Source organism: Mastacembelus armatus, chromosome 13, assembly GCF_900324485.2.
Source record: "Mastacembelus armatus chromosome 13, fMasArm1.2, whole genome shotgun sequence".
NCBI lineage: Eukaryota > Metazoa > Chordata > Actinopteri > Synbranchiformes > Mastacembelidae > Mastacembelus > Mastacembelus armatus.
Window position 1 is genome coordinate 11,808,228 of NC_046645.1, and position 14,922 is coordinate 11,823,149.

Below are 14,922 nucleotides of genomic sequence, written 5' to 3' on the forward strand. Positions count from 1 at the left end.
TCAGCACCCTCATCAGTCTGCACCCATACAGCCCCATACACAGTAACTGTAACATTTTTTATTTCTATGTTACTAATGATCCCACTATAGTATAGTATAGTGTCTATAGTATCTCTAAGTAGTCTCAAATTACCTTGACTGCATTACTGTTCCACTGGTTTTATGCTCTGTAGCATCTGGGTGTAACTGTAGTAAAAAGCAGAATCTCCTTCATTGAAAAGTTGTTTTATAATATCTGGTGTGATTTCTTGTGTTTTGTTAGGACTGAAAAAATACTGCTGTTGAGCTAAAAGACAAGCTGCCATTTGCTTAACTTTCTGTTCTCGTTTCTACCGTTTAAGTCCTCACCACAATGAACCTTAAACACACAAGGGCAGCTACAGTCATGTCCACTATGTAGGAAAGATTAGTCAGAAATCACTTCTTCACTACCTGACACCCTGGACCCGCTTTGATTTGCATACCATCCCAACTGCCCACACAGACCTGATCCATCTGGACAGGGGCTTCTATAAGTCACAAGCTAGAGTGGTAAAAAAAGTTTGGAAAACATATATATAAGACTACAGACTATAAGTCCAATAAGTCCACAGAGATGAAACATGACTGTTATATTTTTTATACTGATCCAAAACGTATAAATAGCTGTGCAGTGTTTTAATTTACACTCAGATGCTCATGATGCCACCCAATGGTTTAGCTTTCTAAGACATTATGACGTCTACACAGAGGTGGCCAGAGTTGGGCTGGGCACTTCTGCAACTGTTATTGGTGGCATCTCTCTCTCAGGCCGACGAGCTGGTTTGCAGGCAGAGAGAGGATCTTAAGAATCCCCAGCTATCTAATGATGGGGATATTATTCTGGGGGGAATATTCTCTTTACACAGCAGCTGGAAAAACAGAGAGGATTCCTACATTTACAAACCACTGCCACTGGAATGTACCAGGTAAACTAAAATCGAAATATCTTTAATATTTAAGAGAAACCGGACAAAGAAAAAAACGAGACAAAAAAAGAGACAAAAACTGAGTTGAAATTCAATTATTTCCTGTTATATTATTACCATCAGATGCTTTAATTTACTGTTGCATTGTTTCTGTTTCAAGTATTTCTACAAGTACATCTATATAAAATTGTCTGCATCAAGTTTAAATTTCAGAGAGTTCCAGTGTGCTCAGGCTATGATTTTTGCCATTGAGGAGATTAATAACAGCACAGACCTACTACCTGGCATCTCTCTGGGCTATAAGATATATGATGCTTGTGGCTCTGTTGCCAGAAGTGTGAGGGCTGCACTGGCCTTGGCTAATGGTAATGAGGCTGTTTCTATACCATCTGAGGAACAATGTACTAAACCTGCACAAGTACAGGCCATTATAGGAGAGACCACTTCCTCTGTGTCCATGGCTATAACTACTGTCATTGGACCCTTTTATATCCCACTGGTGGGTAAGACTTTTAAACATGAAATTGTAATTATTAAAAGTTAATAATATGCAATTATTCTAGCTGCTCAGAGCAAATGTGTTAATGTTTTATTGCTTTATTTTAGGATGTAATGTCTTTTTCGTTTCAGATCAGCCACTTTGCCACCTGTGCTTGTCTCAGTGACAAAACCAAGTACCCATCCTTCCTCAGAACAATACCCAGTGACTACTATCAGAGCAGAGCCCTGGCCCAGTTGGTCAAGCACTTTGGGTGGACTTGGGTTGGAGCCATTAGAACTAATGATGATTATGGTAATAATGGCATGGCTACATTCACAGAAACTGCACAGCAGCTGGGCATCTGTCTGGAGTATTCTGTACCTTTCTTTAGAACAGATCCACCAGATAAAATAAGAAAGATAATTGACATTATCAAGGCTTCAACCTCCAAGGTGATTGTAGCTTTTCTCTCACACATGGAGATGGATGTGCTAATACATGAGCTGTCTAAAAACAATTTGACAGGATACCAGTGGGTTGGAAGTGAGGGATGGGTCCTTCATTCCCAAACAGCAGAAACAGACAGACATCACATTCTGGATGGTGCCATAGGACTGTCCGTGCCCAAAGCACATGTCAGTGGCATGAGAGAGTTTATAATAAATGTGAAGCCACTCAATTCATCTGGTCATGAAATATTTACTGAGTTCTGGGAGACATTATTTAGCTGTAAGTTTAAGCAATCAGAGTCATCAACAGGAAATGAGAGAGAATGTACTGGACATGAAGATCTGACTGGAGTGCAAAATGGCTTCACTGATATGTCACTGATGCCTATATTTAACAATATCTATAAAGCAGTTTATGCTGTGGCTCATGCACTTCATAGTATTCTTGGCTGTAATCAAACATGTCAGTACAAGGGGCAGCTAGATCCATTAACGGTGAGTTCTACAATAAATACTCAAGTTCTAAAAAAACAAACAAAAACTGCAAAAATAAATTTCCATCATGCTGTTCAGCCAATAGGTCAACACGGTGTTATAAACTACATTAGTATTGTTATTAACTACATTAATAACTATTTGTTTAGATTCTACAAGAAATAAAAACAATTCATTTCAAAACCAAGGAAGGAGATGAGGTTTACTTTAATCAGAACGGAGACCCAGCAGCAAAGTATGACATTATAAATTGGCAGCCAACAGAAAATGGCATTGTGGACTTTGTCACAGTTGGTCTTTATGATGCATCTTTACCTGCAGACAAACAGCTGAAGCTGCAAAATAATTCCTTAGTGTGGGCACAGAACTCTAAACAGGTAAATTCAATATGATGATTGTTATACTTTATTACAGAATAATGATCCTAATTATTTTATTGTTACTGTATCATACAGGTGCCTGTGTCAGTTTGCAGTGAGAAATGTCCCCCAGGAACTCGCAAGGTTCTCCAGAAAGGAAAACCTGTCTGCTGCTATGACTGTATAAGATGTGCAGAGGGAGAAATAAGTAACACCACAGGTCTGGTAAAATTTAATACGAAGTGTGGAACTTCATTGTGTAACTATCAGTAATTAGCATTATTACCTGTGATGTATTTACATATTCATATGCATATCAAAATTAAGGTTAAATAAATGAGGTCAATCTTCATCTAATCTTACCATTGCTATTTCCAGGCTGCTTTCACTTTCAGCCCTAATTGCAAAAGCTGGCATTATGTTGGCAATAATATTTTAGCCCACTAATGCAGTGAACCTCAGATTCAAAACAGGATTAGTAACTGTATGCCCATTTAATAAAAGAGAGAGAGTTATTGTACTCAGAGCTCTAACAAAACCTGGAAAACTTGCACAGAAATTTATGAAATATTTTCAGACAGAAAAAAAAATAAATACCAAAACTTCCAACACTACAATGTATACTTCTAATGATAATCCATTGATGAGTATGTTGTCATCATCATGTAGTGTCATTTTACTGGGCATGTCTGATAAATACTTTAATGTCATGTTTCAGACTCTATCACGTGTGTGAGATGTCAACCTGAATTCTGGTCAAATGGGAGAAGAGATGCCTGTGTGAAGAAGGAGGCAGAGTTTCTATCATATGAAGAAATTATGGGAGTATTGCTCACTGCAGCATCCTTATTTGGGACATGCATGACTGTTGGAGTTGCAGTCATTTTCTTTAGACACAGAAAATCTCCTATTGTCAGGGCCAACAACTCTGAGCTGAGCTTCCTGCTGCTCTTCTCCTTGACTCTGTGTTTCCTGTGTTCTCTGACCTTCATCGGCCAGCCTTCTGACTGGTCCTGCATGCTGAGACACACAGCATTTGGCATCACCTTCGTCCTCTGTATCTCTTGTGTTCTGGGGAAAACTATGGTGGTGTTAATGGCCTTCCGGGCTACACTTCCAGGTAGTAATGTCATGAAATGGTTTGGGCCTGTACAACAGAGACTCAGTGTCCTGGCCTTCACTCTCATACAGGTTGTTATTTGTGTCCTCTGGTTATCAATTTCTCCTCCTTTTCCATTTAAGAATTTTATGGGATTCAAGGACAAAATCATCTTAGAGTGTGCCCTGGGCTCAGCTATAGGCTTTTGGGCTGTACTTGGGTACATAGGTCTTCTGGCCATCTTATGTTTTATTCTTGCTTTTCTGGCGCGGACATTGCCTGATAACTTTAATGAGGCCAAGTTTATCACCTTCAGCATGCTGATATTCTGTGCAGTTTGGATCACTTTTATTCCAGCGTATGTCAGCTCTCCTGGGAAGTTCAGTGTTGCTGTAGAGATATTTGCTATTTTGGCCTCCAGTTTTGGACTGCTCATTTGTATTTTTATTCCAAAATGTTATATTATCTTACTGAAACCAGAGAAGAATACAAAAAAGAATATGATGGGTCTGAAAACTTAAATATGGCCACAATGTGGACAAATTAGTGCCATTACAATGTTCACATCATAATTTGTTCAGACTGTCAAGTACAGACATACTTGCATGTTAAATTTATTGACTTTTATTGTGCTACTGTTGTATTTTCCCTCTTTATATTATTAAATTTTTGATTAAGGACATGGAGGTGACAGCATTTATTACAAACAATGTCAACCAATTATGAGCACATAAATACCCAAAGTTCATAAAAGAAATAACATATTCAAATGTTCATAGACAAAAAACAGGTTTAAATTGTTTTTCTCTCTTCAGGTCAGATAGTAATTTTGCATCAAGTCCAAACTCACGATTAATTGCAAATCAATCACAAGCTTCTTTTAAATGTAGGTTAACCTCCCAAGATCCAAGCTTTAATTTGGCTCGCATTTTACATTTCTTCTTGCTATTTGGGGTTAGGTGGAACCAATAAATATAATGACATGAAATTATCATTGAACATGAAGCAAAACACACAGCATATCCAAAAACCTTGACAATGTGCTTTATGTTTTGTTATTGCTTTTGTTTTTGCTCTAAAACTACTACTCCAAACTACTAGTTTCCTTTTCATCTGTTGGAACAGTTGATCTACATTTGTGTACAACAGGTTTCAGTTACACAGAATTAAGTATTGTGGTGCAGACCACCAAAAACATGATGTCCATGTATGTGGACGCCAGGTCGTGGGAGGTGAAAGGGATATGTTTCTAATACTCTTATTAACATAGGATTGGACAAACTTGCTTGCTTTATGCAATTAGAATTATTCTCCAGAATAAGGGTCTCAATAGTACTTACTGCTTGCTCAAACAAACACAGTAGCAAGAAAAAGTATGTGAACCCCTTGAAATTAACTGGTTTTCTGCATTAATTAAAGATAAGATACATACATACATACATATATATATATATATATATATATATAAAATATACATATATATGTATATATATATATATATATATATATATACACATACACTATTCACAAAAAGTTAGGGATATTTGACTTTTTCAGAATTTCCATGACCATCGACCACTAAATGTTCTGGTTCAATGACAGTTCGTATTTAAACAGTCCTCTTCATCATGCTGTTCACATTTTGACATCATGAGACCAAGACAACACCTAACAATTGACAAGTTATTGAGACATTGAAATTTTTTGTTGTGGTATACCCACCACTGTTTTTAGCTTTTGTTTCAATAAATTGTTTAAGATGAAGAAATTACCATTGCATACTTCTACTTAAATGCCCTACTTTCATGATATAATATCACTGTAGTATGAACTTTTTACATTTTCCATAAATTTCACCTGAAAGTCGAATATCCCTAACATTTTGTGAGTAGTGTATATAGATATATATGTATATATAGAAACTGGTGTTAACTGGTGATCTGTTAATGTGCCCCACATGATGATTGTGCAAAACATGCTTAAATAAATAAATGATTTGATTGTTCAGACTAGGCCACCTTCGTGCATTTCTTCATGGTCCAATTCTGATGCTCAAGGGCCAATTTGTGACACTTCTTGTAGTGATCAGGGGTTAGTATCAGCACCCTCATCAGTCCCCATACACAGTAACTGTAACATTTTTGTACTAATGATCCCACTATAGCATCCCACTATAAGTATATAAATGTAAGTGGGATCAAATTACCTTGACTGCATTACTGTTCCACTGTTATTATGCTGTGTAGCATCTGGGTGTTACTGTAGTAAAAATCATAATGTCCTTCATTTAAAAGTTGTGCTATAATATAATCTCCAAATCTAAACGTTTTACAAAAAAAAAAAAAAAAAATACTCCTTCTCACACTCTGGTCTCAGGCCATCATAGAAACTGTTCACACAGCAGTAGCAGGGACCACAGCTGTCTGTGGTTGATAATTACACTGACTGTCTGACTAGTGTGGCAATTTACTGTATTTTGTCAGCACTGATCAAAATACTGTTGTTGAGCTAGAAGACAAGCTGCCATTTGCTTAACTTTCTGTTCTCGTTCGGAACCTGTACAAGACGTGTAGTGTAATTTTCTGGCATTTAAGTCCTTGTCATAATGAACCTTAAACACACACTCAGTTCAAGGGCAGCTACAATCATGTCCACCATTTAGGAAATTGGACCATGCCACCATCTTCCCTATGCCTACATATAAACAAAGGTTTTTTTTTTGCCTGACTAACTATCGCCCAGTACCCCCGACTTTCATTGTGAGCAGTACATAAAAATCTCACATTCAAAATAGCTAACAAAGTGTCCAGGGAAACATACTGTATTTTCCGGACTATAAGTTTGAATATTAGTTGTTTTAGCAAAAATGGCCTCAATAGAAAAAAAAAAACAGTGTAACCCCCACAAAGTTGTGGTTCAGAGTTTGCGGTCTCAGTCGTTCGCTGATTTTTCCTTAGAGCCTAACTAATAATTGTTCGAGAAAACCCCCGCAATTTTGCAGAACCCACAAATATCCTCCACAATTTTCTATGTCTTTTTTCGTGGCAATATATAATTTTTCAAGTGTTTTTTTCGCTACATTATTAAGAACATGTTATGTGATGGGTGGTGTGAGGTGAATGATCAAGCAAGACAGTCTTTTTATTAATTCCTTGACTCACCAGTCTCAGGCACCATGGAGAACACTCTCTGACACAAGCACTATAGCAGCCGTCAAGGCACCTCTGCCACTCGGGGTCAAAACAAAATAAACTACTAATTTGACCACATCCAATATTCGTGGTTTTTCACAAGTCGCAGGTGCTCTAGGAACATAAGCCCTGGCAATTTTAGGGGATTTACTGTATAAATTGCTTCACTAAAGCAACTAAATGCTAAACCAAAACTAAACAAAATATAAATCATTGCATGACATCAACTTCTACTCAAATATACTTTTTAGAGTATACGTGGTTAAGTTGAGGCAACAAAATGACAATTTAGGGCCAGACAAACTTTGTGTTCTCCAGAAATCTCTCCACATCTCAGAGAGACACAAAAGTCACCACTTTTCATTGGTATGTGACGCAAAACATACCTGAAAAAGCATCAGTATATGAAGTCTTTTACCCCAATCAGGGTTTTATAAGCACAATGCAACTATATGTTTTGAAGAGAAGCACTGTTAAATAGCACAGCGGTATCCATGATTTTATCGCTTATTTAATTGTACCAATCATAGTCTAAATTAGCCTATAAAGAATGTAGGCTAGGCATAAAAATAAGCAGACGTGCATTACTAAATTCATTCATCCACATCAAGTAACGTTAAACAACTCTGCCAACGTTGGGAAGAAGGTGAAGTGGCATGTCCTCTCAGGTTGCTTGAATGCCGACAACCACTCCAAACTTTGTGTTGGCTGCATACTTGAAGTCTGTAATACAGCTCTTTCTATTAAAATGACATAAAATTAACAAAATAAGTCACTTCACTATATAAGTCACAAGTCAGAGTGGTAAAAAAATTCTGGAAAAATTTAATATATATAAGACTAAGCTTAAGCTGTAAGATTAATATAAGACTACAGGTTTAAATGTTTTCTTTTTGTTTGGCCATCCCCTAATACACCCAAACCTGTAGGTCCACAGAGATGAAACATGACTGTTATATTTTTTATGCTGATTAAAACGTATAAATAGCTATGCAATGTTTTAATTTACACTCAGATGCTCATGATGCCACCCAATGGTTTAGCTTTCTCAGACATTATGACGTCCACACAGAGGTGGCCAGAGATGGGCTGGGCACTTCTGCAACTGTTATTGGTGGCATCTCTCTCTCAGGCAGACGAGCTGGTTTGCAGACAGAGTGAGGATCTTAAGAATCCCCAGCTATCTAATGACGGGGATATTATTCTGGGGGGAATATTCTCTTTACACAGCAGCTGGAAAAACAGAGAGGATTCCTACATTTACAAACCACTGCCACTGGAATGTACCAGGTAAACTACAATGTATAAATATCTTCAAAATATTTAAAAGAAACTGGACAGAGACAAAAACTGAGTTGAAATTAAATTATTCTGTGCTGTATTATTACCATCAGATGCTTTAATTTACTGTTGCACTGTTTCTGTTTCAAGTGTTTCTACTAGTATAACTATATAAAATTGTCTGCATTAAGTTTAAATTTCAGAGAGTTCCAGTGTGCTCAGGCTATGATTTTTGCCATTGAAGAGATTAATAACAGCACAGACCTACTACCTGGCATCTCTCTGGGCTATAAGATGTATGATACATGTGGCGCTGTTCCCAGAACTTTGAGGGTTGGACTGGCCTTGGCTAATGGTAATGAGGCTGTTTCTATACCATCTGAGGAACGATGTACTAAACCTGCACAAGTACAGGCCATTATAGGAGGGGCAACTTCCTCTGTGTCCATCGCTATAACTACTGTCATTGGACCCTTTTATATCCCACTGGTGGGTAAGAGTGGTAAACATGCAATTGTAATTATTAAAACTTTATAATCTGCAATTATTCTAGCTGCTCAGAGCAAATGTGAGTGTTAATGTTTTATTGCTTTATATTAGGATATAATTTCTTTGTCTTTCAGATCAGCCACTTTGCCACCTGTGCTTGTCTCAGTGACAAAACCAAGTACCCATCCTTCCTCAGAACAATACCCAGTGACTACTATCAGAGCAGAGCCCTGGCCCAGTTGGCCAAGCACTTTGGGTGGACTTGGGTTGGAGCCATTAGAACTAATGATGATTATGGTAATAATGGCATGGCTATATTCACAGAAACTGCACAGCAGCTGGGCATCTGTCTGGAATATTCTGTACCTTTCTTTAGAACAGATCCACCAGATAAAATAAGAAAAATAATTGACATTATCAAGGCTTCAACCTCCAAGGTGATTGTTGCTTTTCTCTCACACATGGATATGGATGCACTAATACATGAGCTGTCTAAAAACAATATGACTGGATACCAGTGGGTAGGAAGTGAGGGATGGATCCTTGATTCCCAAACAGTAGAAACAGACAGACATCACATTCTGGATGGTGCCATAGGCCTGTCCTTGCCCAAAGCACATGTCAGTGGCATGAGAGAGTTTATATTAAATGTGAAGCCACTCAATTCATCTGGTCATGAAATATTTACTGAGTTCTGGGAGACATTATTTAGCTGTAAGTTTAAGCAATCAGAGTCATCAACAGGAAATGAGAGAGAATGTACTGGACATGAAGATCTGACTGGAGTGCAAAATGGCTTTACTGATATGTCACTGATGCCTATATTTAACAATATCTATAAAGCAGTTTATGCTGTGGCTCATGCACTTCATAGTATTTTTGGCTGTAATAAAACATGTCAGTACAAGGGGCAGCTAGATCCATTAATGGTGAGTTTTACAATAAATACTCAAGTTCTAAAAAAACAAACAAAACTGCAAAAATAAATTTTCATCATGCTGATCAGTCAACAGGTCAACAGCGTTACAATTAACTACATTAATACCTTTTTTCTTAGATTCTACAAGAAATAAAAACAATTAATTTCAAAACCAAGGAAGGAGATGAGGTTTACTTTAATCAGAATGGAGACCCAGCAGCAAAGTATGAAATTATAAACTGGCAGCCAACAGAAAATGGCATTGTGGACTTTGTTAGAGTTGGACTTTATGATGCATCTTTACCTGCAGACAAACAGCTGAAGCTGCAAAATAATTCCTTAGTGTGGGCACAGAACTCTAAACAGGTAAAGTCAATATGATGATTGTAATACTTTATTACAGAATAATGATCCTAATTGTATTATTGTTACTGTATCATACAGGTGCCTGTGTCAGTTTGCAGTGAGAAATGTCCCCCAGGAACTCGCAAGGTTCTGCAGAAAGGAAAACCTGTCTGCTGCTATGACTGTATAAGATGTGCAGAGGGAGAAATAAGCAACACCACAGGTCTGGTAACATTTAATACAAAGTGCCAATGTTTAGGTGACATAACAGAAATTTGTTATAATTGTTATAAGTTACGCTGCTCTCACCGTCATCAATATGCTCTCAAGTCGCTCTCTAATTTCAGATGATTTCTACATAGGCTTTTTGAGCCACAGACTGTGGTGTCGCTATTAGAGAGGATCTAATTAACCGAATGCACCAATATTACTTATTTTCTGCATTTTGAAAAGTTAACCAACAACAGTTAACAAAAATGAAGAATATACAGTTTTTGGTCTGCTTAAGTTGCATTTGGACCAAACATTTCTACTGAATAGGCCCAAGAACTACGGAACTTTTTTTCTGTTTACATTCACACCACCAGTAGGAACGTTGAAGTAGCATAAGCTGGTTGATTGTTGCTATAGTGGTCACTTCTGCACATATATTCTACATCAATGCTAGTGACATTTTTTCCTGTTTCACTTTGATCCATCATCTCTGAAATTTTTCCATCATGTTGGTCGCCTTTACTTCGCCATCAGTCTGTTTGTGTCAGTTTATCCCATGACGAAAGATGTTATTTACTAAAACTTACTTTTGAGAGTGTTTCACAAATTAGTGTCAATATACTTTACTTGTGGCACTTATTGTACTGAAAGATACGTATGCCAAAATATGAGCTGGAAAATAAAAAAATTCTTCTGAGAACTACCATCGTTCTCAGTTCATTTGGTGCAGACACAAAAACAGGGGAACTTTCTCCAACAATAAATACTTCAGTTACTCTTGATAAAAAAATGTTTTAAGTACTATGAAAAACTTTCTTGGGCCCAAAAACAACTATATACATGAACACATTCGACCTCCAACTGACAGGCAGAGAGAACTGAAAAGAAGACACAGGGTTGATACAGAACTGAGCTGCTATACTGAAGGCAAAGACAAAAAGATCCAAAAAATATATTTAGATAAAATATTATATATGTTAAGACAAAACAAAACAAACATAGCTTCATAGAATATGTACCTGTAATTAAGTTGACATGGAGTTATCAATTTAAAAATTGGTAATTGTGTAGATTTGTTCTTAGAGGCAATGCAATGGGAAAAATGAAACAGAAATTAATCTACTGGACATCTGATAAATACTTTAATGTCATGTTTCAGACTCTATCACCTGTGTGAGATGTCAACCTGAATTCTGGTCAAATGGGAGAAGAGATGCCTGTGTGAAGAAGGAGGCAGAGTTTCTATCATATGAAGAAATTATGGGAGTGTTGCTCACTGCAGCATCCTTATTTGGGACATTCATGACTGTTGGTGTTGCAGTCATTTTCTTTAGACACAGAAAGTCTCCAATTGTCAGGGCCAACAACTCTGAGCTGAGCTTCCTGCTGCTCTTCTCCTTGACTCTGTGTTTCCTGTGTTCTCTGACCTTCATCGGCCGGCCCTCTGACTGGTCCTGCATGCTGAGACACACAGCATTCGGCATCACCTTCGTCCTCTGTATCTCTTGTGTTCTGGGGAAAACTATGGTGGTGTTAATGGCCTTCAGGGCTACACTTCCAGGTAGTAATGTGATGAAATGGTTTGGGCCTGTACAACAGAGACTCAGTGTCCTGGCCTTCACTCTCATACAGGTTGTTATTTGTATTCTCTGGTTATCAATTTCTCCTCCTTTTCCATTTAAGAATTTTATGGGATTCAAGGACAAAATCATCTTAGAGTGTGCCCTGGGCTCAGCTCTAGGCTTTTGGGCTGTACTTGGGTACATAGGTCTTCTGGCCATCTTATGTTTTATTCTTGCTTTTCTAGCCCGGAAATTGCCTGATAACTTTAATGAGGCCAAGTTTATCACCTTCAGCATGCTGATATTCTGTGCAGTTTGGATCACTTTTATTCCAGCGTATGTCAGCTCTCCTGGGAAGTTCAGTGTTGCTGTAGAGATATTTGCTATTCTGGCCTCCAGTTTTGGACTTCTCATTTGTATTTTTATTCCAAAATGTTATATTATCTTACTAAAACCTGAGAAAAACACAAAAAGGAATATGATGGGAAAGGAGGCACTAAAATAATTCTGAAAACAAAAACAAATTAGTACCATTACAATTTTCATATCATTCAGTAATCTGTCAATTTGAACACAGTAATAACAGGCACATGCAAATACCTTTAATCCCACAAATTTTTTGATGCGCAATTAACGCATGCACATTGTGAGAATACTGTTCACCTTTCCTGCTTCAGCACCAGACCATGGTCAAGAATCTTAGGGGAGACTTATGCTCCAGAGCCAAAGTTATCTTCTCTAAGGAGTTCATCCCCCCCAGACACACACCCCTTCACCACCACATTCCACTGCCCTGTCGTCACTCACCCTGTTCCCTCTCCTAGTTCTTTCTTACCACAGCCATCTGATGTTGTCTGTTGAGCTTCAAGTCATCAAGTTTTGCTTTCCGCATAGTTTTCAAGCATGCAGTAGTTAATCTGAAAAATATTCTGGATTCTGGAAATTTTAAATTTATTTTAATATTAATAAACATACTGTATATTTGCTTAACACAAGCAAATTGTGCACTCCATGTTAAAAATAGTATTAAAATCTTGAGAGATATCAATTTGAGATACATTACGAACAGATTAATAAGCCACAAGACCTGTTATTTTGGAGATGCTCTGCTCCAGTGATTTAGGCCTCTCTATGGCCTTAGTGATTCTGTCCATCAATCTATTCAAGAAACTTTTGTTTCATGAATCTTAATGTGTTTATCCATCCTGTGCATGACTTTCTCCCCTAAAACACTTCCATTTGAACACTTAATAATGGAATTCACAGAACTAACATCAGGTAAAAGAAAGAAATATTGCATTGTAATAAATATGTGGAGATTTTTACAACCACAATGCTGATACTAACACAGTAGCAAAAATAGTACAAAGAATTTTCCTTTCACAAAAGGGTAGAACAGCCCTACAAAAATGTGTTTATAATGAGGAAATTACTGCACAGATGAGAACAGTTTTCTTCATAATATTAACAGTAATCTTTTAATTTAATGTTTAAACTGGAATTTTAAATTCAATTGTGAATTGTGTCCTCCAAAATCAAAAATGTATGATTAATAAATTCAAAATTTATAAAAGGAAAACAATTTACTGCGCAACAAAATTTTATTTCCCGACAACACATAGAGTAAATAAGCTTAAAATTTTTATACTACAATAAAACTTTAACACACCTTTAATACTCCCAATGCCAAGGAATTCTGAAAAGAACCAATAATAATTAAAATTAATTTGATGTTCTGGTTATGATTATGTTAGTATCTTAGTATGTTTAGCTTATATTATCTGCTATACCTATTTTACACCACATTTGTTTGCTAATATATATAAAAAAAAAATAAAAAATTCCCTTCTCACCCCTATGGGTGGTGTGTGTGTCTTCTTCAATCTCGGGTCCTCTACCAGAGGCCTGGGAGTTTGAGGGTTCTTCGCAGTATCTTAGCTGTTCCTAGCACTGCGCTCTTCTGGACTGAGATCTCTGATGTTGTTCCCGGGATCTGTTGGAGCCACTCTCCCAGTTTGGGGGTCACAGCCCCGAGGGTGCCGATTACCACGGGGACCACTGTTGCCTTCAACTTTCAACATCTTTTCTAGCTCTTCTTTAAGCCCTTGGTATTTCTCCAGCTTCTCATGTTCCTTTCTTTCTGATGTTGCTGTCACTTGGGATCGCTACATCTACCACTACGGCTTTCTTCTGTTGTTTGTCCACCACTACTATGTCCGGTTGGTTAGCCATCACCTGTTTGTCGGTCTGTATCTGGAAGTCCCACAGGATCTTAGCTTGGTCATTCTCCCTCACCTTTGGAGGTGTGTCCCATTTTGACCTTGTTACCTCTAGCCCATACTCGGCACAGATGTTCCTGTACACTATGCCGGCCACTTGGTTATGGCGTTCCATGTACGCTCTGCCTGCTAGCAGTGGACCGCACCCCTCGTACGGTGGCGACGACGCCGGTGGAAAACCCCAACTTTCTAACCAGTTCCTCCCAGCAGCCAAACCCACAGGTGCTGCCCTATTACTGGAGGCCTGACTATTACGCCCTCTGCCTGTGACAGAGCATCCTCCTTCCGTGGAATCTTCCAGGAGGAAGATGCTAGCATGCACTGAAAGGAGGGGAAAACCATGATGCTTCAGGGCGGTCTGGAGCTATCAGAATCACTTGCAGATCCTCCTCCTGAACCCTCAGCTGAAGGATCTGGGAGATTGGGGGAAACGCATAGAAAAGGTAACGGGGCCATGGCCGATGAGCAAAGACGTCTACCTGTAGCGGAGGGTTGTCCTTCGCACACAGAGAAAACCACAGGTCGCAGTGCCCGTTGTCGCGAGCTGCGAAAAGAGCCTATGTGGCGTGTCTCCATATCTGAGTCACCAGGCTTGGATGGAGACGCCAGTCGCCTGCACGAGGACCGCTGCGTGAAATGATATCCATGGCCACGTTGCATTCTCCTGTAATGTGCACCGCTTTCATGGAGAGAAGCTGCGTGTGAGTCCACAGCAACAGGTGACAAGCGAGGGAGAGGAGACGCGACAAGCATACCCCCCCTTGCCAGTTGATATACGCCACAGCTGTCGTGTTGTCCGTTCGGACCAGAACG

The 14,922-nt window shown here is 38.4% G+C and overlaps 2 protein-coding genes across 2 annotated transcripts; both read left to right on the forward strand.

Annotated features, from left to right (window-relative positions):
* The first annotated feature begins 756 nt into the window (after positions 1–756).
* Positions 757–4,351, forward strand: LOC113145453 (extracellular calcium-sensing receptor-like). The gene is made up of 6 exons (XM_026332198.1): positions 757–947; positions 1,149–1,446; positions 1,578–2,372; positions 2,522–2,749; positions 2,828–2,951; positions 3,450–4,351. Exons 2-6 carry the CDS (start codon positions 1,183–1,185, stop codon positions 4,349–4,351), a joined length of 2,313 nt encoding a protein of 770 aa, XP_026187983.1. The 5' UTR covers positions 757–947; positions 1,149–1,182.
* Positions 4,352–8,120: 3,769 nt separating this feature from the next.
* On the forward strand, positions 8,121–12,335 carry LOC113145684 (extracellular calcium-sensing receptor-like). The gene is made up of 6 exons (XM_026332695.1): positions 8,121–8,311; positions 8,494–8,791; positions 8,926–9,720; positions 9,849–10,076; positions 10,155–10,278; positions 11,428–12,335. Exons 2-6 carry the CDS (start codon positions 8,528–8,530, stop codon positions 12,333–12,335), a joined length of 2,319 nt encoding a protein of 772 aa, XP_026188480.1. The 5' UTR covers positions 8,121–8,311; positions 8,494–8,527.
* The last annotated feature ends 2,587 nt before the right edge of the window (positions 12,336–14,922 follow it).